General features: G+C 40.8%; 1 protein-coding gene across 1 annotated transcript; it reads left to right on the forward strand.

Moving 5' to 3' along the window:
* Positions 1-679: 679 nt before the first annotated feature.
* LOC148330177 (serine protease HTRA1A-like) lies at positions 680-25,659 on the forward strand. The gene is made up of 9 exons (XM_088304012.1): positions 680-1,216; positions 6,832-6,931; positions 8,518-8,722; positions 20,759-20,953; positions 21,037-21,069; positions 21,211-21,325; positions 22,922-22,979; positions 23,137-23,232; positions 24,985-25,659. Exons 1-9 carry the CDS (start codon positions 766-768, stop codon positions 25,151-25,153), a joined length of 1,422 nt encoding a protein of 473 aa, XP_088160138.1. The 5' UTR covers positions 680-765; the 3' UTR covers positions 25,154-25,659.
* Positions 25,660-27,305: the final 1,646 nt, after the last annotated feature.

The raw sequence follows: 27,305 nt of genomic DNA on the forward strand, positions 1-27,305 counted from the left end.
AGTTTAACCCTGTCATGCCGCTGTGTTTAAACAGGACAAATAAAAGCAGTGGTTTTTTTCATGTCAATCTGACCGGTTTCAAAATACTTTTTTTTTTTCAAAACTAACAAACTCATCTCACAATAGACATTAGGGATGTTTCGTACCACTATTTCAGCTCAAGTATTCACTCTTGAATAGTCAAAAATACCGATACAAAGTACCTATGCTAACTAATGATACAAAAAGTGCCAGCTACTGGCAAGGAAGACTTACTCGATTTTTTTTGCTTTAAGTATTGGAGGCTAGTAACTTCCAGCCTCGACCCTCCAGCCTTATTCATGAAAAATGTCAGCCCCTGACCTCAGCCCCCATAAATATTAGACAACTTATTATTGAAATGAATTATTCTGCTCCATTTTCTTATGAGGACAACAAAGACACTTTAATTACAATCAATATGGTGCTGGTCAAAATGGAAACGTAGGTCTTGGTGGAGATCTGTGAACTGTTGGGTGCCATACTTGGTTGGCATAGAATGCATCACCAATGCTAACCGAATCAGAAGTCTCTTTGAGAGAGAGAAAGTGAGAGAGAGAGGGACAGATGGAGGTAGAGAGAGAGAGAGAGAGAGAGGGAAAGAGAGAGAGAGAGAGTTCGCTGCGTGCACTCAGCTGGAGTTTCTTTTCTCTCTCCTCAGTCCTCCTCAGCTCTCATCCGGCAACACTGCAAGCGCAGCACACCAAGTGGACTTGGAAAAAAAAAGTTTTCTCCTCCAGTTCGATCATGTTTTGGTTTCTGTGCACCATCCTGGCTTTGGCAGTGGACGCGCAAAGCTCCAGCCGTTTCGTGGTGGGCTGCCCGGCGCGCTGCGACAAGTCCACGTGCCCCCGACTTCCATCGTCCGACTGCCCGGCGGGACAGACCCTCGACGTGTGCCAGTGCTGCCCGGTGTGCGCGTCTGGCGAGGGCGAGGCGTGCAGCGGCAGCGGCAAGCTCGGCGACCCGGTGTGCGGAGAGGGCCTGGAGTGCTCCGTGTCCGGTGGCGTGGGCTACACAGCCACCGTGCGCCGGAGGAGCAAGACGGGCATTTGCGCGTGCAAAGCCACCGAGCCCGTTTGCGGCAGCGACGGAGTGTCCTACCGGAACATCTGCGAGCTGAAAAGGGTCAGCCGCCGGGCGCAGAAGCTCCAGCAGCCGCCGGTGATCTTCATTCAGCGCGGGGCCTGCGGGAAAGGTAAAGGGTCCTCTTCTTTGACGATGCTTGTGTTTTGGTGACTAACCTACGGCCCGCGGTCCACGTGCGGCCCTCTACGTTCTTGAGTCAGGCCCAACGAGCATTCAGATTATTACTGGTTAAAGGATTTGTTACAAATGAAAACAATACAGAAATTTTAGTATAAATAATGCTTTTAAGAGTAGGTAATTGTTGAATTAAAGAATATACATAAAATAATAGTATAATGATATAGTTGGTAATTTTTTTTTAAATAATACAGTTCATACAAATGTGCGTGTTTTTTATTAAATATTTGTTATGTGAAATTCGGGTTACTTAAAATAATCATTTTTATATTTGGTAAAATAATTCTAAATTAACCAACTAATGCGATAAAAATGAGTAGCATTACTTTATTAAAATGTATTTTCACAAAAATACTTTAAAAATTGTGAATTAACTTTGACATGTTTTGTTTTTAAATTAGTTCTAGATTTCAAAATATTGAACCTAAGATTGTGTCAATATGTCATTTAAAAATTGTTCTATATTAAGTACCCAAAAGAATTTATTACTTTTTGGTTGATCGAGTATATTCAATGAAATCAAACAAAAAAATCACACCTGCTCCATGTAAAATGTTTTATACTTTGTGCATTTCGTTACATAATTACCACGTACACTTGCACAATCTAATGAAATCCAGTACAAGCGCAATCTCCAAAAATGTGCAATTTTTACGAAGAGACATGAGCATTGTGTGGTAGACTAGCTCAAGGTATGCTCTCAATTAGATTTTGCAGACATTTTCATCCAAAACCTTAGCATATTTTGGTCATAATGTCACTTAATACTCAAATTCAACAATGGTGTGACAGGAGCGAAGAAAACCCCAATCAGATGTCCTCGGGGTGACGTTCCGCCGTGTCATTTCCCTTCTTTAAATACACACAAAAGGCGGCCGAGCGTGACCTCATGAATGGACGCTTGTGGTTTGAAGTGAAGTCAGTGACACGCGGTGCCAGCTTGTCGTGGTTACAACAACAAGCTCCTATTCTGTTGTGTTGCCGCACGTTCTTCCAGTGCGCCCTTTCAACTTTTAACTGTGTGGATGAAGTCCTGATGTGAAGCTTCACGCAAACACGCTCAACACACGGCGTTCATGTGGACTTCATTTACTTGAACAGAAACACACCGGCTGTGAGAGAGTAAATGACCAGAGCAGACGGGAATGTTATTCTATAAAAAAAGGTGGACCTGCTCTCTATTAGCATGTCATATGAAAACCATTTCACTTGAATCAGGAGAGCCCCAAACTCAATTTGGCACGCTCATCTACAGCGGACCTTCTCAGTTGGTCACGATTTGCAGGAAGTCAATCTAAACCTTATGCCTGCAGTGTTGCTACTGGAATATGTACATTAATTTGCGAACTCAATTTGGTTGGTATGATGTCTTTACCCATTTGCTGCACACTGTGAAAATAACTCTGCTCATGCCGTCTGTTCCTTTGCCGGAATTAAGGTCGCTAGTCACCTAAGTCGCTAGAGCCGCTAAATATAGCAACCAACCTGCTAAGTCGGCAACACTGACCTTGCGTTTGTAAATTAGCTCCTCCCCGTTCACATCCATGTTGTTCAAGGAAAACGTTGCACATATTATCACCGATGGGTAAATTGAATTTAATTCAATTGAATTTGGTTTTCAACAAACAGGTCGTGAAAATTTAGGTTGATCTATTCCAAAAAATTTAAATAGTGCAGCTGCAATGGAGCATGAAAAGTGCCGTATCCTGATTTTCGTGAAAGGCTCGACGCACTTGGGTTTACACGCTGATATGTTCTATAAGGGTTGTGCCCACTTCATAGATCTGTGATCTCCCTGGCTAAATTCACACCATCCAGCCAGGAGAAGTCCGCTTGCAGTTCCTTATTAACCTACTTTGCACGCTTCGATTCCTATTGACGACATTTTACGTCAATGGTACTCAAAGCGTTAACTACTACATGTGTCTGTGTAAACACCAAGACAAAGAAAGATTCCGATCCACTTATGAGATAGTCCTGGCTTGATTTAAAAAAAACATTAAACACATTTACAAGAAAAAAGATCTGATATGTCAAAATGGGCAAAACAATCACAAGTGATCTGCACAGTGACCATAGCCCTCGTGACAAAAAAGTCAAAGTTCCTCTGTAATCATGTAATAACATTTTGGGATGAAGATGGTACTTATGTGTTATTTGATGTCAAGATTATGAAGTTATCCTTGGAAAAATCTCCAGTCCAGTAGAGTGCTTTCACATGTTGCCCAGCTCTCTAAACCTCACTGACGTCGCTTGAGTCATTCGTGACTAGATGCATGAAGCAGGCGCATTTGAATGGCGAACATCCAACACCTGTTGTCTCCCACAGCGCAGAACGTAGCCAAGGCCAGTCCGTCGTCGCTCTCTTTTCTGTCTGCGTCTCCTTCTCAAGCTCTGCCGCTGCCCTCAAACCGTAAATCACTCTGGGTAGTCACATGACGCAACGTCTGCCTTTGATTGGAAGCCGCCGTCCTTCCTCGGGCAGACGGCACAGAGGGAAACACCAAATTAGCAACCCGTCGTTTCAGGGAGGAGGCTGACACGCACATCAAAAAGGCGTGCGGGCGCAGCGGTTCGGGCGGCCCGTCGTTTGTTTGTCGCTCGCGAGTGAGAGGAACGCTCTGGTCTCGCAGGCTAGCCTGTGGCGAGGGATGCTGGTTTTTGCGACTCTCCTGCAGCGAGAATTTCCACATCTGCAGTGAAACGTGGAACGTTTTGTTTGGCAGCGGAAGAAAAAAACGAGGCCCGTCGCTGCTGCTGCTGCTGCTGCTGCTGCTGCTGCGCCCTCCCCGGAGATGTTCATGTTGAAAGGAAGTTTTAGAGTAAAGCAGGACAATCTTGACCCAAATGAGACCTTCCTTACCCTCTCCATTAAGGTGCTCTGCAACAGCCCCACATTTGAAAAAAAAATAATACACGATCTCACTTTCTGTCAGAGTGTGAATGTAAAATCCTAAAAGTGTTGCTTTTGGAAGGATAACCAGGTCAAACGCTGCTCCGTCCTCTGGGGATTACATTCGCTTGAAATTGGCCCACTTTGCTTTTACACATATTTTAAACGCATTACCATGAGGAATGGCGGTGATGTTGAGTGAGGAAACTGGGCAAGGGAGTGTTTTTTGGGAGTGCGCTAAAGTCCAGACGCTGCAAATATTTTCAACACAACGGCTGAAAATGCCAACATGAGGAATTTGTTTTGAATCTCGTTGCACGTGGAGGACGTGCGGTCCCAATAATCACAAGCAGTGCAGATTTCACATGCAGCTTGATGATGCGACACGATGACCTGCGTGACTTCTTTCCATCCATGTTTTCTGCTCTCTCTGCTCTCCGCTGCTTCTGTCTTTAAAAGAAAACCTGCAGTGAGCATCCACATTTATGTGGGGAAAGGGGTGCTCCTCCTGTTTTGGCGTGGACTGCACTGTAAATTAGTCACAGAGCACCAAAGGGAGGGCGGGATGGATGAATGAAAAGATGAAAGTCAGGAAGATGAATGGCTGGATGGGAGAACGGGAAGATGGGTGACGAATGGGTGGATTAGGAACAAGAAGCAACATGGATCGATTGATGAATGGCTGAATTCAGGCAAGGGTGGATGGATGGAGGAACGAAAATAAGGACAGTCTGATGGGTGGCTGGATTAAGGGATGAGTGGATAATGAATGGGAGGGATGAAAGATGTCTGGGTGAATTGAAGGATGGATGTGAATAAGGATGGATCAATTAAAAGAGGTTGGATGACGAATGCAACAGAACCTCCCTTCCGAGTCTTTAACAGAACATCTTATTGAAAAGAAAGATGTTGGCCGCACTTAACCCTGTCAAGCAATTGGAATCACTCTTTCGAAAAAAAATATTTTTAAAATAAATAATTTAAAATAATTTCTTCTAGTAGTAACTTAAGTAAGGAAGCCTACTGATAATTATGATTCCAATTTCTTTTACGTTGTACTCATGATTCAGCATCAGGAGCAATTGGGAGTTTAGTGTATCAAAAATAAAACAATTACAATTTGATTTTTTTTTTTTTTTAGAAACAGTGATTTGAATTAAAAAAGAATTAAACAAAACTTAAATGTTGGAGGGGGCCGCAATTTTACATCAAGTCTTGTTCCGGGAGGTCACCTAGGATGAATCACTTCCTAGCCAAATGTTTGACAAAAATGCTATTTTAAGTATGGACAAAATACATGCATGAGTGCAAAATACACGCTCTTACGTGTGTAATATTTCATTTTAAGCAAGCATTTAAAGCAAACAACAAAATTGCCACATACTGTGATTTTTTTTTCTTCAGTGCAAAGTGCTCTCCGGCATAAAAATGGCCATTCAATGACAGCACAAAACTGCTGAACAAGAAAGCAACTTAATTGCAAAAAAAACAAAAAAACATTTTGTACATTCCATCAAGTCCAAAATTCTGCCGCCCCAAATGCTGACTAGAACTAGGAGGCATGATAAAAATAATTCTCTCCGTTTGACATTTCAAATTTTGAGCTTGTGCTGCCTGAATTATCTAGCGTGGATGGATCAGTGACTTCGTGCAAACATATAATCGTGCAGTCAAGTGAGAATGATTTAGGCGGTTATTTAAAAAAAAAAAAAAATTCATTCCCCCTGCAGGCCTGCGCTAGTTTTTTGTTTAACTTGTTTACTACCATTGACGGATAAACACGTCAAAGATCCATTTTTAATTTTCTCGGCTAGTAGTGAATGAGTTAAAATTATTATCCTTAACAACAACATCACCTCCGTCCTTTCAAGTGTGACTTCCTGGGAGGCTTTGGCCTCCAAATGTTCTCCTTAAAGCAGCCATAATGACTGATATTTGCAAATCAAAGCGGCTTGTTACGTGGCAACGGTTTTTTGAAGGGGAGCGTTGCTAAAAGTGTCGAGTGGGTACAGAACTTAATTACCAGGTGTACCTCGCAACGTTTCCTGACTTGCCTAGCTCGGCGCTCTTAAATGACTGCTTGCTTGCTTGGTGGGCCGGCTTGGCATGGTAGCAGCCAACAACCTCAGCGGGTGTGTCTGCCCGCGTGTGTGTGTGAGGGCCACGTGAAGAAATGTAGAACATTTAAAACCAAGGTGGTGAGATATGGGTGAAGGTGAAGGTTAGGAATGTCAGGGTCGTGTGTGCATGTGCCCGTGTGGTTGTGGGGGTGTGTTAGAGACCGATGATGTGTGTATGCGTGATTATGCAGGAGTGTGTTTTCTGGGTGTGTGTGCGTGGGTGTGTGCGTTTGAATTAGTGAGTGAGAGAGAGAGAGAAATGCATGAAAATATGAATAAGATGGTTTAAGAGTGTGTGTATGAGCAAATAGAAAGGTGAGTGTGTATTGTGTGTGTGACTGTGCGAGTACGTGTGTATGTGTGTCAGACCTGAACGAGACAGTCTGCACCGCACCAAAACTGTCATTTCCTTCCTTCTTATGTCAAAGACAAGTTGTTTGTATTCTTACGTCACTCAGCGTGTCGCTTTTTGACTCGTGTTTGTGTGCAATTGTCTCATATCCAATATGTGTGTGTCCTACTTTGCATTTCCAGCTCAGGACAACCCAGACAGTCCGAGACACAAGTACAACTTCATTGCCGACGTGGTGGAGAAAATTGCGCCAGCTGTGGTTCACATTGAGCTCTACCGCAAGTAAGAAGCATGCACCTGTGTGTGTGTGTGGGGGGGTGCGCGTGTGTGTGTGTGTGTGGGTGTGCGCTCTCAAATTTACAGCCCACCTGTGTACGCAACTAGACCGCTCACCAGAATGCAGAGCGCTTTCCTATCCAAACATTTTGTCTTTTTCCTCGTCTTTCCTTCCTGCTTCCTGTTTTTTGGTCACCTGTGTCTCTCGTCTCTCGCCTGTCGCTTCTCCTGGTGTTTTTTGTCGCACTGCGACGTCTCCAGTCTGAGTCATGCCTCTCAAATCTGTCTCTCATTTAAAAAGCCGCTGCTTTTGTTTGACTTGACACCGGAGTTGCAAAGGGGAGGTTTTCTGGTTGATGTCCAGGAAATTTCCGCAAACTTTCCACTGGGAAACTTTTCTGGGTTTATTCATTTTTGTTTTGCAATAAGCAGACATGCATGCAACGAAACACTTATTACAAAATTACAAAAATTATATTCTTGATGTTAATAGTAGAAAATATAACAGAAAAGACTTAAGTTATATACAATATGGTGTCCCACATGGATCATTGTTCAGTACCCTTCTGTTTCTCATTTGCATGCTATCACTACAGTTTCATTGCAAATTTGTTCTACTCTCTTCCCCGGACTTACATGCTGATGGTAAAAGCTCTCATTTTTAGTTGTTCTGTCAAACTGACAGAATAAAGGGACAGATTTTAGTTGACTTGGAAATTTGCCCACTTTCCAACGTATCAGATGGCAGCTGTGTGGAAGAAAGGCTGTTCTTTATGACACTCACTTTTCCCGCCATGTTTATGTGGTGGAGAGTAAAAATATATTGTCATACCCCTTTACACAATGGACCACTATGTCATCTTTATTTCAAAACGGGTGGTTGATGGTTTAGGCTTGAGGATCACCTCAAAATTTCCCATCTTCAGATGTATTAGAAGCAGAACGTCACGACCATTTTCTTGATTTTAGCAACACTTTTGTATCCCAAGCAATTTACCGTGACGCTGCCGTACATCTTATCTCAATGGGGCAAGTCGCAAGGGCTGCTCAAGGTGGATTCATGCCAAATCCATTCTGTTAGAAATAGTCAATATTTTTTTTAATCCTTTTTATTAAATTAAAAATCCCATTATTTGTGATAGAAAGTCAGATTTTTTTTCTTTGTAATTTTGCAACATCTGTCCTTTCTCTGTCATTTCTTGGTAACAGCAATATAGTTCTTGGGTCAGTTTGATTTCATCTTCACGATTTACATCTTATTAATTCATTTAGCAACAAATTAAATCAATAGTTAGTGCATCAGATTTTTGTACGCTTGTTAGTCTCACAATGGGGAAATCCACAACACAAACTTAGAATTCTGCATGCAAGGAGTATTGAAACTGTTTTTAGTGTACAAATATGGGAAAAGAACCATTTTAATTGTATATATTGATTAACTTATTCCTCCTAGCATAAGAAAATTCCTGCTGAAAAATGACCCACAAAATGTGTTCTAGCCCTAGCATGAGTCAATCTGACCCACGGCAGAAATATGGATTAAAAAGACAATGCTTTTTATGCCTCTATTTTATGATAATTTTTTTTTTAAGGATGACATACTCCAAGCGTGAGGTGGCCGTGGCCAGCGGCTCAGGCTTCGTGGTGGCCGATGACGGCCAAATTGTGACCAATGCGCACGTGGTGGCCAACAAGCACCGCGTCAAGGTGGAGCTCAAGAGCGGCGCCATCTACGACGCCAAAATCAAGGACGTGGACGAGCGCTCCGACATCGCACTCATCAAGATCGAGGCGCCGGTGAGTTGGATCTTTCTTAATTGACTTGTGGGCTGCAATGTGATGACCCCATTTAACATCAAACAGCTAGCTAAATGCTAATATATATATATATATATATATATATATATATATATATATATATATATATATATAGTTGTGTTAATTAATCGGAATTTTAATATTACCCTGACCTAGTGCCGTGAGCAAACTACGGCCCGGGGGCCACATGCGGCCCGTTAAACGTTTTAATCCGGCCCGCCAAACTTGAAAAAAATGAAATGATAATCTTAATGTTTTTTAATCTAAATACTGTGGTTTTTTAAAGACATATATATATATATATTGTTGTAATGCTTTTGTTCACTTTCATTTCAAATTAAATGTATTTTTTTTTCTCCGATGAGGTGAGTTTACCAAATCACTCCATCCATCTTCTCCTGGTCCGGCGCCTCTGTTAAATTTTAGAACCCATTGTGGCCCGCCAATCAAAAAGTTTGCCCGCCCCTGGTCTAGACGTTTTCTATAAGTGCCTGTTTTCTTTCAGTAGACCCTTTAGGGTTCCGTTCCAAACATTCGCACTAATGCATCATGGGATTATTTTGGAGGAAGCTCGAGTTTCATATGCGGGACTCTCAAAGCGCCACTTTTGTGCCCCTTTCAACTAAATCAACGCATGGTCTGGCTGCTGTGTCGTTCCTCATTTTAACTGGTGGTTGTCTGCTGGTGGTAAACTACAATAATGCTGATGGAGGCAAGCAAGAATGCAAGCGCAGTCCAAAAGAAGTAGAGGAGGTGTTTATTGGATTAGAAAATACACAAAAATTCCTGTTTTGTTGTTGTTGTTGTCATTATTGTTGTTTTCAATGAACGGAAACACCCATGTATCCTGGTGGAAGCAATTTTTTTCCTTCCATAGGAAAATCGAGTGACGATCGTGTTTCCACGGTCAAACGTCGTAAAACGTTTATGAAGTGCTCAGGCAAAGTTTTTGTAAGTAACGCTTGAACATTCCTAATGCTCACACGAGTGTGAAAAGAGGTTAACCACCATTAAAATGTCAAATATCTTACTTTTATGACCACGACATAATGCTCTTTTTGTTTAAGATATTGTTAGCGGCCAGCCGCTAGCAGCTAGCCGCAGGAACATTTTACCACATCGACATACTTAATGCACCTAACTGAGCGAATGAACATGACTTCAGGATGACAATGTGTTCACGTTTGTGATGGCATTTCAAACTTAAATTCAAGTTCCAGTCGGGAAGACGAGGCAAGTCCGCCTCCATGCCATGAATAAGCACTGATGTCCATGTAGTACATCCTCAGACATTTTTGTCAATCCAGGTACTCAAATTAAATTTAAAATTCATCTCATCCGACGTGGTTAGCATGTCTACTTCACAGTTGTGAGTTTAATGAGAACAAGTGCGATGGAAAATAAACGGATGGATGTTTAAATGAGTAATTATGTAAACACTGAAGACAAATTAGAGTGTTGGGTGAACCTAGCATGCCGAAGAAGCCACACAAGCGCAGGGGAGTAAACGTGCAAATTCAGCACAAGAAGGCGTCATGCCAACACTCGAACCCAGTGGTAGTTATGAAGCAGCAGCGCTTAACCAGGCTTACGCTTGCTGGTGGGAAAAAGAGAATTAAAACAACAACGCATCGACTGCGCTCGCTCTCGCGATCTGTGTTGATTTGTCCGTCTGCTGGACACGAGGCATTCATGCGACGTGCATTCCTGCATGGCGGCGGGCCACAGTGTTGTGCAGGGGCACACGCGTAGCCATTTTTTACATGTTAGCCAATTTTTTTAAAAATATGAGCAATCCCACCCATGAGGAGGAAATAATATGCTGTGTGTGAGACCCGTGAGAGGCAGCACAGTGCGTTGCCGGAAAATAAAAAGAAATGGAAGATGCTAGGCTAACTGTTAGCTTGTCTGGTAACGTCATCACAGTTGCGAGCTTCTTGTTTCGTAATTGTTGATTGTAATAATCAACAAACCCAATTGTTTAAAATGTGAACCACCAATGACAATTTAGTTGAAAAAGTTCAGAAATGTTAAAAACAAGGGAATAGTAGTAGGGTATAAATTGGACAAAACGTTCAGCATGAGGAACAATTAGGCCGCGCCATTTGGGTGTCTTCTTCTTCTGCGACTGAGCGGCTTTCTTGTTTTTCTTGCCTGTTTTTCTTTTCGCCGTCTCATCCTGTAATGAAGGCGGGCAAGCATGCAGCAGAAGCGCTCGATGACAGGCTTTTCCCTCTGGGGGCTTTCCTCCTCGGGTCGTCTTGCATCAGACGCCGTGCCGCTGCCTCTGCGCTGTCATTATATTTGTTTTTGTTGTGGGGACACGACGAAGATGAAGATGGTGGTGGTGGTGTCCTGGCTGATGCCGGAGAGAATTGAAATTGCTTTTGACTGCTGTTGCATTCCATTGCATGACTTAACTAGTCGCTAAACAGACTGGCTGTTTATTGTGCATTAAAACGCTTAATAATAGTATGATCCTGATCTATAACATTTTTGCATTTTTCATTCTAACGTTTAGTACAGAAGTCCAAAATGTTGACAATACAAAATGAAGTAACGTTTTAAATGAAACCAAAACAAAGAAAAACTAGGGTTTTTTGATACCACTTTTTATAGAGCGATTTCATCGCGTGTATTCACATACGGATACTTCTAATATATAAAATTTCATTGAACACAATGATGAGAAATTGTTAAAAAAGACCTCTCTTTTCGACGTAGAGATGATAATTTGCCCATGTGCATTAGTATCGGTGTATATATATATATATATATATATATATATAAAGTATCGGTGGCTGGTATCGGCAGTCTCCACGAGTGCCCAATGCCTTAAAATTAAGCCAGTATCGCCCAATACTGAAATTGAAAGACGCGTAGTAGATGAGCAAGGCGAAGGTTCTTCTGAAGCGACACTTTTTAAAATTACTATTAAGTTTGGTTAATTATGTTCACGCATGTAGAAAGCCACATTGTATCCCACAAAACATTGGATTTTTCTTTTTCTCGACAAACTACTGTTGTCATGAGTTATTATAGTCATTAATCGTTCAATTGAATTACTGAGCATATTTGTTTACTTTATTTTCTTGTATTTATATGGAATACAATTAAAACACAATTAAAAAAATAAAAATGAAATCAGAAAAGTGAAAATTAAGAAAGAAACATGGACAAAATTGTAAGGACATTTGGAACAAAATAGAAATATGATTATGAAATAAAATTAAAAACTTTGAAATATATCAAATTCAGTTGGAACATGCTGCGGAACGTCACTAACCTATACCCATTCAGTATTGAATTTATAATTTCTGCAAATATTTATGATGAAATACTTGTAGTCCATAAATAGTAAGTAATATGATGTCAACCGAGCGTACATTGTTGTGACTCCATATCATTACACCTCTGCGCCAACGAGTTCATAACCTCAAAAGTCGGGGGCCGTTGTCAAATGAGCACCCCTAGTAGAATGCAAAGCCTTCTTTGTCTCACCATCCATTGGTGCAAGTGGACTTTATTCCATTCCCGAGGTTTGCGGTCAAGCCCTTAAACTCTGGGGAATACATTACGTCTGGAACTTCAGAGGATACGGGAATAAGGGGAGGGGGGCTGAGGGGGGATGTGGTTTTTAGAGGGCAAGGGGGTTGAGAAACACAGGACCGAGGGGAAAAGGCAGCAATGCGGTCAGCTGGCCTACAAAACGGATCGTCTGTATAGTCTTTGAGACTTCTGTGAGCTCTGTGGCACGTGGTGATGCGCAATAAAGATGCACAATAAAGCCTCATATTATTGAACTCAAAGTGGAGAAATTCTCTAGCGTAGCAGCTTGGAATTTATTTATGTGTATTGGAAGCTCAGAAAGTCTTGAAAGCTTCAATTAGTAATAGCGTGGAAGAGCATTTTATAGTTTGGCTCCTGCAGTGTATCTTAGCTTTTGTCGCTGTGAAGGCCAAGCTTGATTTTTCGCGCGGAATAAAGCCGCAAACGCTTGGCACGGACAGTGCAATGTATTGAGTGAACGGAGAAAAAAAAAAAAGATGAAATAGCATGTTTGCCTGCCTTTCTGTTTTGTTAGCTAACATTAGCTTAGCTACCTGGTGTGTTCTTCAGCTCAGCGTTAGAATCAGCTGATGATGTATGATGTACAGTGTAAAAAAAAATAAAAAATTGCTGAATATTCTGTCTTTCTGGACTATGCTAGAATAATGCTGAAATCGAGTGAAAGTGAGCATTCTTGCTAGCAGCTAAAATGCTAGCTAAACCGATTTCATTTTATATACTTTGGGATTTGTTGCTTTCAAAAGTGAATTCATTGTCCAAGACAAAAGTGAAAAAGGCAATGTTTGTCTGCACTCATCCGCTAACATGATTTTAGCTGCTTGGCACGTTTCTAAAATCAACTGATGACTTATTTATAAGAAGAATAGGGCTTTGTCTATTATAACCTACATATATATAATTCATAAAAACATAAATAATTAAACAAAATAAATAAGTAAGAGAGATTTTTTTTTATTTCTGGATATTATATATTTTTTGAGAGATTATGCTGAATTCCGGGGAAAGTGAGCATTCTTGCTGACAGCTAAATGCAAGCTAAACTAATTTCCTTCAAATTTCCCTCTCTCTACAATATATGATTTGTTCAAAAGGCAAGCATTAGAGACTGAGTTTAGGGAAATAAACCAAAATGATTATTTAATTAATTGCTGTTTGCCCATTCGGCGACTAAAATTAGTTTAGCTACCATTAGCTTAGCTAACATCAATTGACAGCTTAATAAGAATAGCTAGAATCCCCCCCCTCAAAAAAAAATACTCACGTTTCTGTGTTTAGATTACAAGAAATTATAGTGGAACTCTGCTGCTATACAGCAAAAGTGCGCTATCTCGCTAGCAGCTAAACGTTAGCCGAAGCTATTCAAATTATAATATTTATTATTTGAAAGTCGAGGAATATTCCAGAAAGATGAACAATAGACTGCTTTGACTTTCATACAGTTACAGTGAAACTCTGCATTTTTTTCACTCTTCGTTTTTTTCCTGGCATGCTGCATTAGCGTGCCACCAGGCTAACTATGGATGAACCAAACACACTTTTATCTTATGAGCATATATTCAATTTGCCCTCAAAAAGTGTTTGAATAAAGCTCTGTGACAAATGTGGAGTAAGTGAAGTGGCGTGAATACTTTAAATGCCCTGTAAATAATAAAACCGAGCGGAACTGCAGTGAATCCCCAACATCCAAACCAGCGCCTCATCTTTGTATTGCACTGCCGAGAGGAACTGCCCAGTGTGTTTGTTTCCACTTATTATTATAAACTCAACATTCCTTGTGGGACATTTGCCTAGTGCTGCTTCAGGTTTTCGAGACGCTTAAGGAAACATGTCTGCGTTTATTTGCAGATAGGAAAAAAAAAAGATCCTGTGTCCGCATATGAAGTGTGCTCCGGCCATCATCTTATCTGTTACATCGGGTAAACGTTTCCTCAGGAAATACGAGATTTTGACTGATTCGCATCCCTGGATAATCAGTGGCTGCGGACACAAAAAAAAAAATGTGTATACTGTATGCGTGTGTGTGAGTGGAAGACGACTCAGCGGGGACATGGAAGGCTTCGAGTGTGTTTGCCAGTGGAAAGATCTTCATAGACAGGCCAAGAAGAATGAATCACTTGAATTTCTTCCTCCGTTTGACCCCGGCTTTGCTCATCTCTTCATCAAACCAAAGAGTTGATCAATTCCGAGGGAAATAAAAAGAGACTGAATTTGACACTTGCAGGCTCTCTGTGTGGATCCGATTGAATTTTTGGCCATTCTCGTGGACAGGAAAGACTTAACCACAATGGTGCCGTGGTTATTAACCAAACTGACCGTAACAAACTGCTAAAGTCATTCCTGAGTCATTCCGTTTTTGTGTCATTCACCCGAGAGCCGTAGCGTTTCTCTGAAGGAGGCGTTGCGCTTCACCCAAAATGAGAAGTTAAAAAGATGAGGAATGGAATATAAAGCTTCCCATTTGCTATTCATATTTTTCTGAGGGTAAAAGAGGAGGCGTCAATTTGAGCGGATGTTTGAATTTATACAAAGGCTTGTCCGTTGATTGATTGACAGAATTGTTACAAGGAGGAAGGGAAAGCATGGCTGCTTACCTGTTATTTTATTTACAAAAGAGATTTTTTAAAAAGGTGTGTATTTGAAAGGAGGCCTTTATTTTTAAGTCTTATGAATGAGTGACCCTTCTCTCCATTTGTTGGTCAGCAGAATGGTTAGAAAGGAAAAGAGGACGCATGACCGCCCACCCACTGTTTTATTTCTGAGCGTTGAAAAAAAAGAGGCATCTACCATACTAGAGTGGAGGCTTTTAATTGTCAAACTAAAGGATTGGTCGCCGTCCTGCTTTTAACCTGGCACTCAGACCCCCTCTTCTGAGATTATAACAATTCCCAGCCTGTCCCTCCATTCCGCAAAGATGGCTCTCAAGAACATTATAATTGAGTCAGGCGGATAAAATCTCCCTCCCGGTCGTTACTCATTCCGTGAGCATACACATACGCATGTCCACATATCCATGTCCACATACAGTATCCGCCCACGCTCCGGGTCACACAAGGCCGGTCAGCGTCACTTAAGTGGTCCACATAAGTACACGTTTGACGGTAAAGAAAATGGCCACACCATGCCTCATCTCCTTCTCATCATTGTGATTTGGGAAGTTCAAAGGGTTTTCTTTGCGGCGTCTCGCCAGAGCTTGAACACATCAAACGCATATGCTTGCTCTTATGTGAACTGCTGGACTTTTAGCAGCTCCACATGGAAGGAAACCCAAGTGCTTTTATGCGCCCATGTCAACAACGTTAGCGTGGCCGGGCTAGCTTAGCTTTGTGACTACGTTGTGAGGGCGGCTCTGACTAACACCTGGGATGGTTTGTGTGTTGTTGTCGGACACTCAACTCATTTCCTACCATTGACGGATAAATACGTCAAAGATCCATTTTTTTTTTACTTGTCTGGTAGTAAATGAGTTTAATATACATTTAGCAACATGGAGTACTTCTAAGTAAAAACTACAGATTCATAATGACCGCATGTCCAGCTTTGACAAAAGAGTTCAGTCCAGTTAGAACAAGTTGGTCAAGTCTAGTTTAGGACAAGGTACAATCCAGTATAGCCCAGGTTAGAACGATTGAGTATGGTCCAGTTTAGGACAACATAGTGAAGTAGAGTTTAGGACAACATGGCCAAGGAAAAAAGATCACGGTCCTGATTAGGACATTTCGTCCGGTCCTGATTAGGATGCTTGGTCCAGTCCAATTTAGGACAAAAGTGACCAGTACAGTTTAGAATCTCAGAGCACAGTGTACCATACGACAAATGGATACTCTGGACTGGAGGTTAGTGCAGTTTAGGACAAATGGGACCAGTTCTGTATAGGACTACTGAGTACTGTCCTGTTTAGAACAATTGAATCCAATCCAGTTTACGACAAGCAGGTACAGTCCAGTTTAGGGCTACAAAGGAAAGGAAAGTTCAACATAAGGGTGAATCAAAGTGCTTTATATCGGATGATAAAAACATAATTAAGCGCGCAATTTAGTTTCTGACAAGTGGCTCATTTCCAGTTTTGGACTTAATAGTTCAATAGAGTTTATGACAAGTGGGTCCTGTGCTGTTTAGGAAATCAAATTGTGGTCCAGTTTAGCACAAGTGAGTCTAGTCCACTTTAAGACGACCGAGTACAGTCTGGTTTAGTTCCGCAGAGTCCAATCAAGTTTGGTACAACAGAGTCCCGTTTAAAGCAATAGACTCCAGTCCACTTCAGGCAAACAGAATTTAGTTCAGTTTTGGACGAAATAGTCTACTGCAACCCTATACCACAAGTCTACTGGGACATGGTTGGAGCATTTGCCCTTTGTAGCACATAAACAATGATGCTGCATTTGCACCTGGCTTCCATTAAACACGACTACGTCTTGTTGCTTTTAACGGTGCCTTGAGGCAACCTAGCCAATAAAACTTTTAACACAGATGCTCTTCTTTCCACGGCGTCTGCGTACCTGCAGAGGAGGGAGTAGATCACATATGTGCAAGTCATAAGTAGGTCTTAACTGTCAAGTTTCAAGCAAGTCCCAAGATACTGGAGCGCATATCAGTTACCTCCACTGACTTTTAAGCAAGTCAATTGAAGTCGTCACTTGGATCAAGTAAATTATGAGTCAAATATGTCCAGGTTAGAGTACAGTCCGATGCAGGAGTCCAGTCCAGTTTTGGACAACTGAGTCCAATCAGGTTTAGGACAAACACAGTCCTGTCTAGTTTAGAACAACGGAGTCCAGTTCAGTGTCGCAAAACAGAGTCCAATTTGGTTTAGGACATCTGAGTCCTGTCCAATTCTGCGTATTGGAATTTATTTCAGTTTAGAACAGCAGACATGGTTTAGGGCAAGAGACTCTAGTCCTTTTGGACATGTCTAGTCCAGATTATCACATTCCAGGACAACAGCGCAGTCCAGTTTAGGACGATTTATTGTAGTCCACTCCAGGACAACAGAGTTAAGTCCAGTTTATGACAATTCAAATGGCACGCTATCTTCAAACTACTGACATATAAAAAGGAAACCAAGTCAAGTAAGTCAAGTCGAGTCGTCTTTATGAATTTTCCCCAATTTAGTCCCAAATCACGTCATGTGACTCAGGTGCTCCACCTGTGCTCATCTGTCCATCTGTTTTATTCATTCCACATCTCCATTTTTTTCTGTGGGAAAATCTGACAAGTGTATCATACGCCAGCTTCTCTGTTTTTCATGTGCCACTTGTTCCTGTTACCAAGAATAAATTAAAAGAAAATTAATTCCCACACTGCTAGATGTCTTCTGTTGTGTGACTCACCGCCATGCGTTGCTTTCTTTTTTTTTTTTTTTTTTTGGTTTTATTTGTGGGCTTGACTCACACGTGTCACATTCTCTTCCTGTAATTTGTGGCGTCCGTTGTTCCCTTCTTGCCCTTTTATTGCAATCCCCTGCTTATGACTTTTGGTTGAAAGGCGCGTGCATCCCTGGCTTGAATAGCTGCAGTGAGTCACGGCTTTCTGTTTACCGCAACTTGTGGCAGTTTGCTGACTGGCCGCGGCGATCATGTCAAAAAAGAGCTTCACACCTACGTTACCGATAAACTGATGCATCCGTGTCTTTGGCTGCCCTTGCCCACCATGTAATGTCGCATTCCTGGATTCTGCAAATCTCGCGAGACTTCCACTCAGTGTGCATTATCAGGATTAACTCCACAAGTACGTTTTGATTTTGTGACTGTTGGGAGGCTTATTTTTGGGCTTTTCGTTAGGGGGTACCAGTGATAGTTACACTGTCCATCTGTCCGATGATCTGTTCGTCCTTCTAGCAAGTACATTTACTGTACCTCATTTTGGTTATCTTTAGCTTTACTATCCAGTGGTTGATTTCGCTCACCTTTCTCCGAACTTTTTTGCCCCCCCCCCCCCTCCCAAATATTGTTTAGAATGGTCAGTACATTGTGTGTGTGTGTACGTGCATGTGTGTGAGAATGTTGCCGTAGAGACTAATACTACTCATGTCAGGCGTCTGTTTGTGTTTGCACATGTCAAACACTGTCAGGGCTGCTTGCTTTATGCTCACACGCGCACACACACACACACGCACGCACACCCACACGGTGTGTTTGTGCGTACAGGTATCACGTTTGCTTTTCACACCGCAGCGTTGACCAGACAAACGCCACAATGTCCCGACGGAGGCGGTGGTCTCTCAGCAATGATGGTGGCCGGTGTTCATCGCCAACCGCTGTGTAAGAATGATATAGTGCACACCACTCAACTCAGTGTGAGTTCGTCAAAGGGCAAGTTGTGGAATTTGGCTGAATTGGCTGCTGCAAATCGAAATGGCTGACTTGCTGTTTGATTTTTTTTTTTTTTGGTGTGTGTATCCTGACATGATAGACGTCCATGCAATTTTTTTTTTAATTGATAAAAATTAATTAATTTATTAATGAAACAAATTGTCCCAGGCAAATCCTCGAAATGATCTTTAACAGCGTGTTCAATCCACAGTGCAAAGGGAAGACAAAAAAAAAAAAGAAAGAAAAAAAAATTTGCAATTTAGCGTCACCCATCTAGGATAATCGCTTTGGATCTGCGTCATCATTTCTAGATTTCCTTAGCGAACCATTTATTAAAGCAGATCTTCAAACTGAAACTTGTGACGCCATGCTCCGCCCACATTAATAAGAGTTAATCCATGAGGATGGATCCTCGCTCATCTGTTTTGGATACTTGCTTCCATTTTCCCCCAAATTTCTGCTTCAACACAAATTGGCGGGCTTCCTCTTTAATTTCAGTCACGGGACCGTGTGACTTTTTCGTGTATCGTGTTGCAACATGATGATTTCGTGTTAGTAAGTGAAATTGGTCAATTTTTTTGTTACCGAACCATTTTCACTCTTTGTAAAACATGGACGAACAATCGGGGATAGAAGGCGATCCCCAAGGGCTAACTGATCCGCAAGTGGAGATCTTGCAGCTCCTTTTAAATGTATTTTCTAAGTGTCGATCTCCTGCAAAAACATGCCATGTCTTTGCGCTGACTTTAAAAGTAATAAGGCGAGCCGCTTTCAATTGGTCAGTTCCCTCCCACAACGGCGCAAACACCCACTGCTACGTGCGCCTGTTTAGGACAATGCAAGCCCATGACCGACCAAAATGAAGCCGCTTTTTTTTTTTTTTTCTTAAACTGCAGCCTATGCAATTTGAAAGTTGCATTGCCATGTCAATTTGAAATTGATGAATTGTTCATCCCTAGTTCCCATTGATTGTTTTTATTTTGTCTCTGCTCACTTTAAGCCTTCTAATCCTTTGCTAGAATGGACACAAAATGAACTATTATTATTTCCCTATGCAAGAAGTGAGTGTGGCGGTAAAGTGGCAGCATCGTGATGTGGTTTGACTGCAGCCTTCCCAGCAGCATGAGATGATTTCACCAGCATGGCGGGATAAATATATCCTTCCTCTGTGTATCTGCTTCTGCAGCGAGAGCTGCCATGCTCTTCGGTTTGTAACCAAGTTGGCCACACTGTCATTATTTACCTACACAAGCTTTCCTTTCTGTTTTTTTTTCCAGCCATCTGTTTCCACGCACGTGCAGCAATACAGAAATGCTTTGTCAGCCAGGCTTCTCTGTGCAGTAAATTTATCTCAGCGGCTAACGTTTTAGCATCGCTCGCTGGCTGCGGGGATGCTGTGGGAAAAGGAGTTATTGTTTTTTTTGTGTGGGAGTGTTCAGTGGCCTGTGCAGAGTCGAGGTTTTTTTTTCCCATGTGAAACATCATTATAGCAAACTCAGAGGGACTTTAAAAAATGAGACTATATATATATATATATATATATATATATATTTTTTTTTTTTTTTTTAATTTATTTATTTAAAACATTAATGAAGTCAAATATTTTAACTGAGTTAAAAAAATGGCATACTTTGCAGAGCCAAATTCAAATACTGTACCATCCCAGCCGTGCATCTTTAACACATCATCTCAGAACAAAACACCGTGCTCAAGTTACAGTGCTGGAGTGTTGCGCTTGTGGGCAGAACTAATCCTTAGAAGTTTTGAGATTTTTAATTGCCTGTAAAGATGACTCAGTGAAGATCGTATTCAAGGATCAAAGAAAGCTATTAGATCAGACTTTGAATTCAAATACACTTCATATTTGGTGACGTTACATTAATTCCAAGATATTATTCAAGTCAATCTGTTTCAAGCTTCACAAAAAAAGGTTGACAAATGTGATAAATCACAATTAATTTTAGAAATATTTTGGGATTAACTGAAAAAAAAAAAGAATAAATCGCTTGACAACACTAATATATATTTATTTACGCAAACATGATCACAATTCTCCCATTAAATGTTTCACCATTTGCAAACCGTCCTCCTACCCCTCACCTAAGAGCATTCTATTCCATTTTCCTCCACTCTGCAGACCAAGCTGCCCGTGCTGCTGCTAGGCCGCTCGTCAGACCTGAGGCCGGGTGAGTTTGTGGTGGCCATTGGCAGCCCGTTTTCCCTGCAGAACACGGTCACCACGGGAATCGTCAGCACCACCCAGAGGGGGGGGCGGGAGCTTGGCCTGAGCAACTCTGACATGGACTACATCCAGACAGACGCCATCATTAACGTACGTTGCCTGTTATGATCAACATACAGTGTACAAATTGCGATGCCCCAAAATATTGACATGGTTTTTTTTTTTCTTGACAGTATGGCAATTCCGGCGGACCACTGGTCAATCTGGTAAAATATATATATATTTTTTTATACTTCAAAATCTTCAAATTGAATTGTTTTGACCTTTATTGTTTGACACCTTTGGATCATAAATGTAGTGATTTTCCTGCAAAACAAACATAACACGAAGTTTAATGATACTTTCAGGATGGTGAGGTGGTCGGAATCAACACATTGAAGGTGACCGCCGGCATTTCCTTCGCCATCCCCTCGGACAAGATCCAGCAGTTCCTGGCAGAGTCGTATGACAGGCAGTCTCGAGGTGAGCTAAATTTCAACCGTCGTGACCAGAGAAATTCTGCTCATTGACACAATACAAAAAAATAGGCAGCTAGCAAAAACTTATTTGGTTGTTTTATTTCGCACTTGAATTAATGCACAGTCACACCTGAGAACCGACTATTTATGTACAAAGTGTTAAAAAGTTAACTTTCCATTGCATGTCCTCTTTAATGAGCAAATACCGAGAGATTGCTGAATCCCGTTTTGTTGGGAAAAAATCCTTTGGCAAGCTAAGAAAAACAACTGAGAAAATTAGTGTGAAACTGTCCAAGACGTTTATTAAAACCCGGAAGGAAAGTGGTTAACCAGGATCTTCCAGGCTGCAATATGGTCTGGGGGGGGGTGTTAAATAGTGACTGTTAAATTATTTCCACAAGCGTGTTGTGAAGAGAACTCGCAGGATTAAGACTGAACAGCTGTGTTGTCTTTAGGAAACCGCTTGTCATCAGTGAGGCTAATTGGAGAGGGGAAGGTGGCAGTTAAATGTTGATGGTTGTGATTGGCGCTGTTCTAAGGTGTCGGTCGGCTGCGCCACGTTAAGAAGACAGGATAATCGGAGTGGCGATGCCAACCATCACGTTTAGTGCCAAGTGTCCAATGATCCTTCAGGGGGCAGTTTTACAAACTGGACTGGTTTCAAATGGTCCAGTCGCGTCCTTCACATTCTGCGAAGGCCAAAAAAATGAAGTCAGATGACTTCCTGCATGTACTAAATGATTAGATTTTTCCAATATGCAAGGATAATGACACATGATGTAAACCAGGGGTGTCAAACTCAACTACACAGTGGGCCGAAAAGTAAAACTTGAAAAAAGCCGCATGCCAGCATTTAATTTTTTAAAAACAATATAAATGAGGATTTTTTTTTTTTATTGATTTTTTTTTTATTCTAATTGTTTTTATTAATGCAACACAAAGTTTAGTTTTTAAAATTACTTTTATCATTTTGAAGGTTAAAATGATCATATAGAATGTCGGCCAAATATAATGACACTGCGGGCCAAACTTGGCCCACGTGCCAGAGTTTGACACCTATGATGTAAACCCAATGATAATCCCTGACAAATAATTTTCACAGTAGGATAATTCATGCCTTATCAATACGAATGCTTATCTATTAAAACAAGAATGCTCGGAATTAAAATGCTCTATAAATAACGCCACGCAAACTAGACGTGTGTCAAGGTTTAAAGAAAGCAATAACAATCGAGGGAAAAACATGGAGCGCCATATTTTTGTATTTTTTATTTTCCGCTTGGAGATGGTCTTTCAGTCTTTACCTTTAACGTTCTCTTCGATATTCTTTGGACTCTCCCGAGACGACGCTCTTCCTCGTTTCCTCTGGTCCGTTTTAAGTGAGGGACACAACATGTCACCAAAGAGCACCGTCACTACTTGTCATACTTCAAATAAGCCGACGGACTGCTTGCAAGTTTGAAGACACCTGTGATGCTAATTAAAGGACACACCTTGGTTGAAAATGTCTCCATGGTCCTACATATATATTTAGAGATGATAAGCAGATGAAAGCTGACAAGCAGATGAATGACATTGTTTTCATCATATCCCTCTGCAGGCACAGCAGCTGCGAAAAAGAAGTACATCGGCGTGAGGATGATGACTCTCACTCCAGCGTATGTTTCGCACGCCTATACATCATACTCTTCATGAATGATTGATGACCGCACTTTCTGCACATTTTTTTTTTTATTCTTTACATCTGTTTTCTTTTTCTTTTCTTCTCTTTTTTTGTGTGTGTGTGTGTGTGCGTGTGTGTGTGTGTGTCTGCAGACTGGCCAAAGACTTGAAAAGCCGAAATCGAGACTTCCCTGACATCACCTCTGGTGCTTACGTCATGGAAGTCATTGCAAAGACGCCAGCTGCAGTGTGAGTGATAGTTTTCACACATGCATGCCTCCTAAAGGATAAACACATTTCGGGGTGATGAATTCACGGAGCACTCAACGAAGCACTTACACATTCTAAACGCCGTGTCTGTAGACAGTTACTGGGGTACTTTTACGAAATTGTGGTGCCGTTTGAGAGATGCTGAGATCAGCCAATTTCTCCAAACCTCATGCAGGAGGATTCCTCTCCATGCTGCGGTTTTCCCGTCTCTGCCCCACCAGGCCTCGTTAGTGCCTAATATGCACAATAACATATCTGTGGTGCACTTTGATGCTTTAAAAGGGAGAACCTTCTATTAGTCTGATGGTCTACAGAGCAAGGTTGTAATAGCCTTGGAGAGGGCCTCTGGCACCACAATTGAAGTCTCGAAATAACACGTATAATGACATGTAACGTAATAACGTAACTAAAGTCATGTGTAACTACATAGCTGCTCTAATATGGATAAGTGAGTTCAAAATAACCGCTGGACCAAGATGACGGCCGTCCACCTTATGTGCACTTGACCCTCGGAATAGATTAGGGCCGTCTTTATTGTCCTTGTCGTGTACAATGAAATTAAATTTAAAAAAAAAATTAAATGTTAATTTATAGTACTTGTTTAACTCATTCAGGTCCAGCGTAGTAAAAAAAATGGATTTTGACGTATTTATCCGTCAATGGTATTGAATGAGTTAAGAAATAAATTGCAAATAAATAATCATAAATTATGACTCAAACTAAATATTTTAACAAGATTAAGCAAATTTACTACCCGCTGCAACCTGAATTAAATGAAAATAAATATGCAGAAAAATCCAAATGATGATTAAAAATAAAACATTTAAAAGATATAATTAACTAACAATATTTAATGTAGCACCTATGACAACCTAAATAATGATTATAACACATGCATACTTATACGCATGAAGAAGGCTCAGTGAATTGCAGTAATGCTCTTCGTTCTCCCACAGATGATACAGAATATATACCCGCGAGTATTGTCATGTTGTCTGTTCTTTGCATGTTCCCGTGATCCTAGTTTAACTAGCTTCTCTAGTCTCTGACACCTTGGATGTTAAGCTTAGATTCGATTGCTGGCCTGCAGAGTGCCTTCGATAGCATTTTATCTGACGAACGGATGAATGTAACGAGCTCAGCCCTCGTGATGTTAACGAGTGCGGCGTGCGAGCTCGGCTGTGGTGGTCCGTGTTTTACAAGGGACCCTTAATTAAGAGGCCGCACTGGCATTCGCCTTTTAATACGCTAACAGCATCCGTGTGTTTACTGTTTTGTTTCATGTGTGTGTTCCTGTGATTAATTCATCGTGAACATGCTGAGAGCACATGTTACTCCTCCAGATGAAAACACGTGTGGATGAATGGATCAATCCTTGGATGAGCAAAACATGACATCAAACTTTTGTTTTTACCATATGAAATTCGGCTTTCACTGATAAACAGTTTAAAAAAAAAAAAAAGAAAAATAGAACCCATCACCAATCCGATCACAAGATGCAGCAATATTTAAATATATTGGTTACCGTGTTCACTGTGTATTGTATTTTTCATTATTTCAAAATGGACGGTTTAAATGAACTCATTTATGCCATTGACGGCTAAAGACGTCAAAGTAGGATTTTTTTTTTTTTTTTTTAACTTGGCTGGTAGTGAATGAGTTAATGCACAATGAAATCTAAATATGACGGATTTCCCATCTGAGTTTCGTGATCCCTTGCGTGTCTCGCAGCGGCGGCCTCAAAGAACACGACGTGATCATCTCCATCAACGGCAAGAGGATCTCCACGGCCAACGACGTCAGCGCCGCCGTCAAGAAGGACAAAAGCCTCAAGGTGGTGGTGCGCCGCGGCAACGAAGACGCCATCCTCACCGTTGTTCCTGTGGAAATTGACCCCTGACCTCTGAAAACGCAGCCAGGTTTTACTCATCACCGGTGGACTACCTGCTGGTAGTGTGTGCGTGTGTGCGGGTGGGTGTGGGGGATTCTATGGACACGCCATCCTCCTGTGAGTTGCCAGATTCTGGAACATTCTGGCGATGTGCCTTGAAAATGAGCGACTGTACAGATTGCTGTAAAAAAGCCAAGATGTACTTCCTGTTTGCGTGCGTGTGTGTGCATTTGCGTGTGTGCGTGTAAGTGTGTGCTTTCACATTTCTACTCTTTTTATGGTCACCACCAACAGACAAGAAGCTATTGTTGTATGTTTTTCTTTTTTTTTTAATATTATTGTTCAGTCAGGCCTTCCTCTGCACTTTTGTAGCTATTTTGAGACTGAGCACATCTAATGTTTATAATTATTGTGTTCTAACCTCTTTTTTTATTGAACAAATTAAGTACTGTAAACTACTTTGTTGATTACGTGACGTTGGACGAGAATAAATTGTTTCGCCTTAGGTTTTTGAAGCGGTTTGCTTTCATTTGCATTCACAAATGAATTGTCATAAATCTTTGCAAAATAAAGTGATATATTTTTAATCATAATTTTTTAAGTGATTAATTTTTATGTTTAAAACACAAATATGGATAACAGAAATATTAAGAAAATACCTACATATATTGAAAAATAAAAATGACAAACAATAATGCATACAACCCAATGCAACAAAATAAAAACAAATCAACCCAGAACAACCTCAATCATGTTTAAATTAAAATAAATTCACTCATTATCATAACTGAATTTGATTAAATTAAATCCATTATCGGATCTGCGTATACATTAACATAAACTTGAACCAAAACAACCAAATCAATTCTTGGAATAAAATTAAAATAAATTGCAAATATATTCAAATAAAATAAAATATACTCATAGAAATAAGAAATAAATACATGCAATTAAATCTAACCAAAACTACTTAACTCATGATAAAATATGATCTGTAATATAATACCTAAAGCAACCTAAGAAAATAATTCAAATAATTTTTTAAAATAATTTTTTTAATAAAATATGCCCAGAACAACCTAATTGTTATTTATGTAAATTCAAATACAATACCATTTAATATATTTTGCTCTGCACAAATGACACTTAAAACCTTTCGTGGCATTAATGGAACTTTCTGGCCTTTTTTTTTTTTTTTTCATTGTATTTGGTCAATTACGTAATGTTGGATGACAATGTTTTGCCAGGGTGTTTTCTTTCATTTTATCTACTCTCTGTGTGTTTTTGTTCACGCACTTGCACAAATGTGGTTTAAACACAAATTTACTCGCTAGTCGCCTTGGTCTGCATTTTGGGCGAGGGGCTGCGGGTGCAACAAAAGAGCCAAACAAAAGCTGAGTCCACCGGGCTCAACATTTTTTCCCTGACCACACACGTTTGGATGGCCTTCCGATCACCGCTATGTACTGTATTCCTTTCCCTCCACATGGAAAAATACTTCATAGATGTTTGACGTAGCCCACAGGCATGTGTTATAATCTGAAGTATTTAAGATATTTGTGGTTCCAAAGGGTCAAAGGTACCATTTTGCTGGAAAAGGGATGGCAAGAAGATGGTTTGAAGATGCAACTGCAACAAAAAGCCTGGAGGAAAAATATCATAATAATGTATTTAATTTAAATTACACAAGCACACAAGTATGAAAACATGGTAGATCTTAGTCCATGTACTAGTACACACTTGGGCCTCACAATTCAGTGTACTCGTCAAATGACGAGGACACGAGCAGAACAACTACGACTTTGTTTTTCCTCTAGTGGTCCCACTTTTATCCTACTAATACGCAATTTAATCATTCTTGTAAGCTACTGTGGTGTACTAGTAAAACTATTAGACCCAACTAGGAGTCATGTATTGCACACTAGTAGCCTCCCAGCTCATAGTAGTACGATAACACCAGAATGCCCTCTACTAGTTTTGCCTCACTCGTGACATGTTATTGTCAGTATGCAAAAATAATTTTACAAATGTGAAGTAGAGGCAACCAGGTTATGAGTAAGACACAGTCGTTCGACTAGTGTACCTTATCCGTGATCATTCTACTAGTTTCCTTAACTGTCTTACAAGTTCATGGACGTTAAGGTGGATAACATCTATGCCG

The sequence above is a fragment of the Idiotropiscis lumnitzeri genome, chromosome 9 (genome assembly GCF_059441095.1).
Source record: "Idiotropiscis lumnitzeri isolate Australia: NSW breed Sydney's pygmy pipehorse chromosome 9, RoL_Ilum_1.0, whole genome shotgun sequence".
In the NCBI taxonomy this organism is placed as follows: Eukaryota; Metazoa; Chordata; class Actinopteri; order Syngnathiformes; family Syngnathidae; genus Idiotropiscis; species Idiotropiscis lumnitzeri.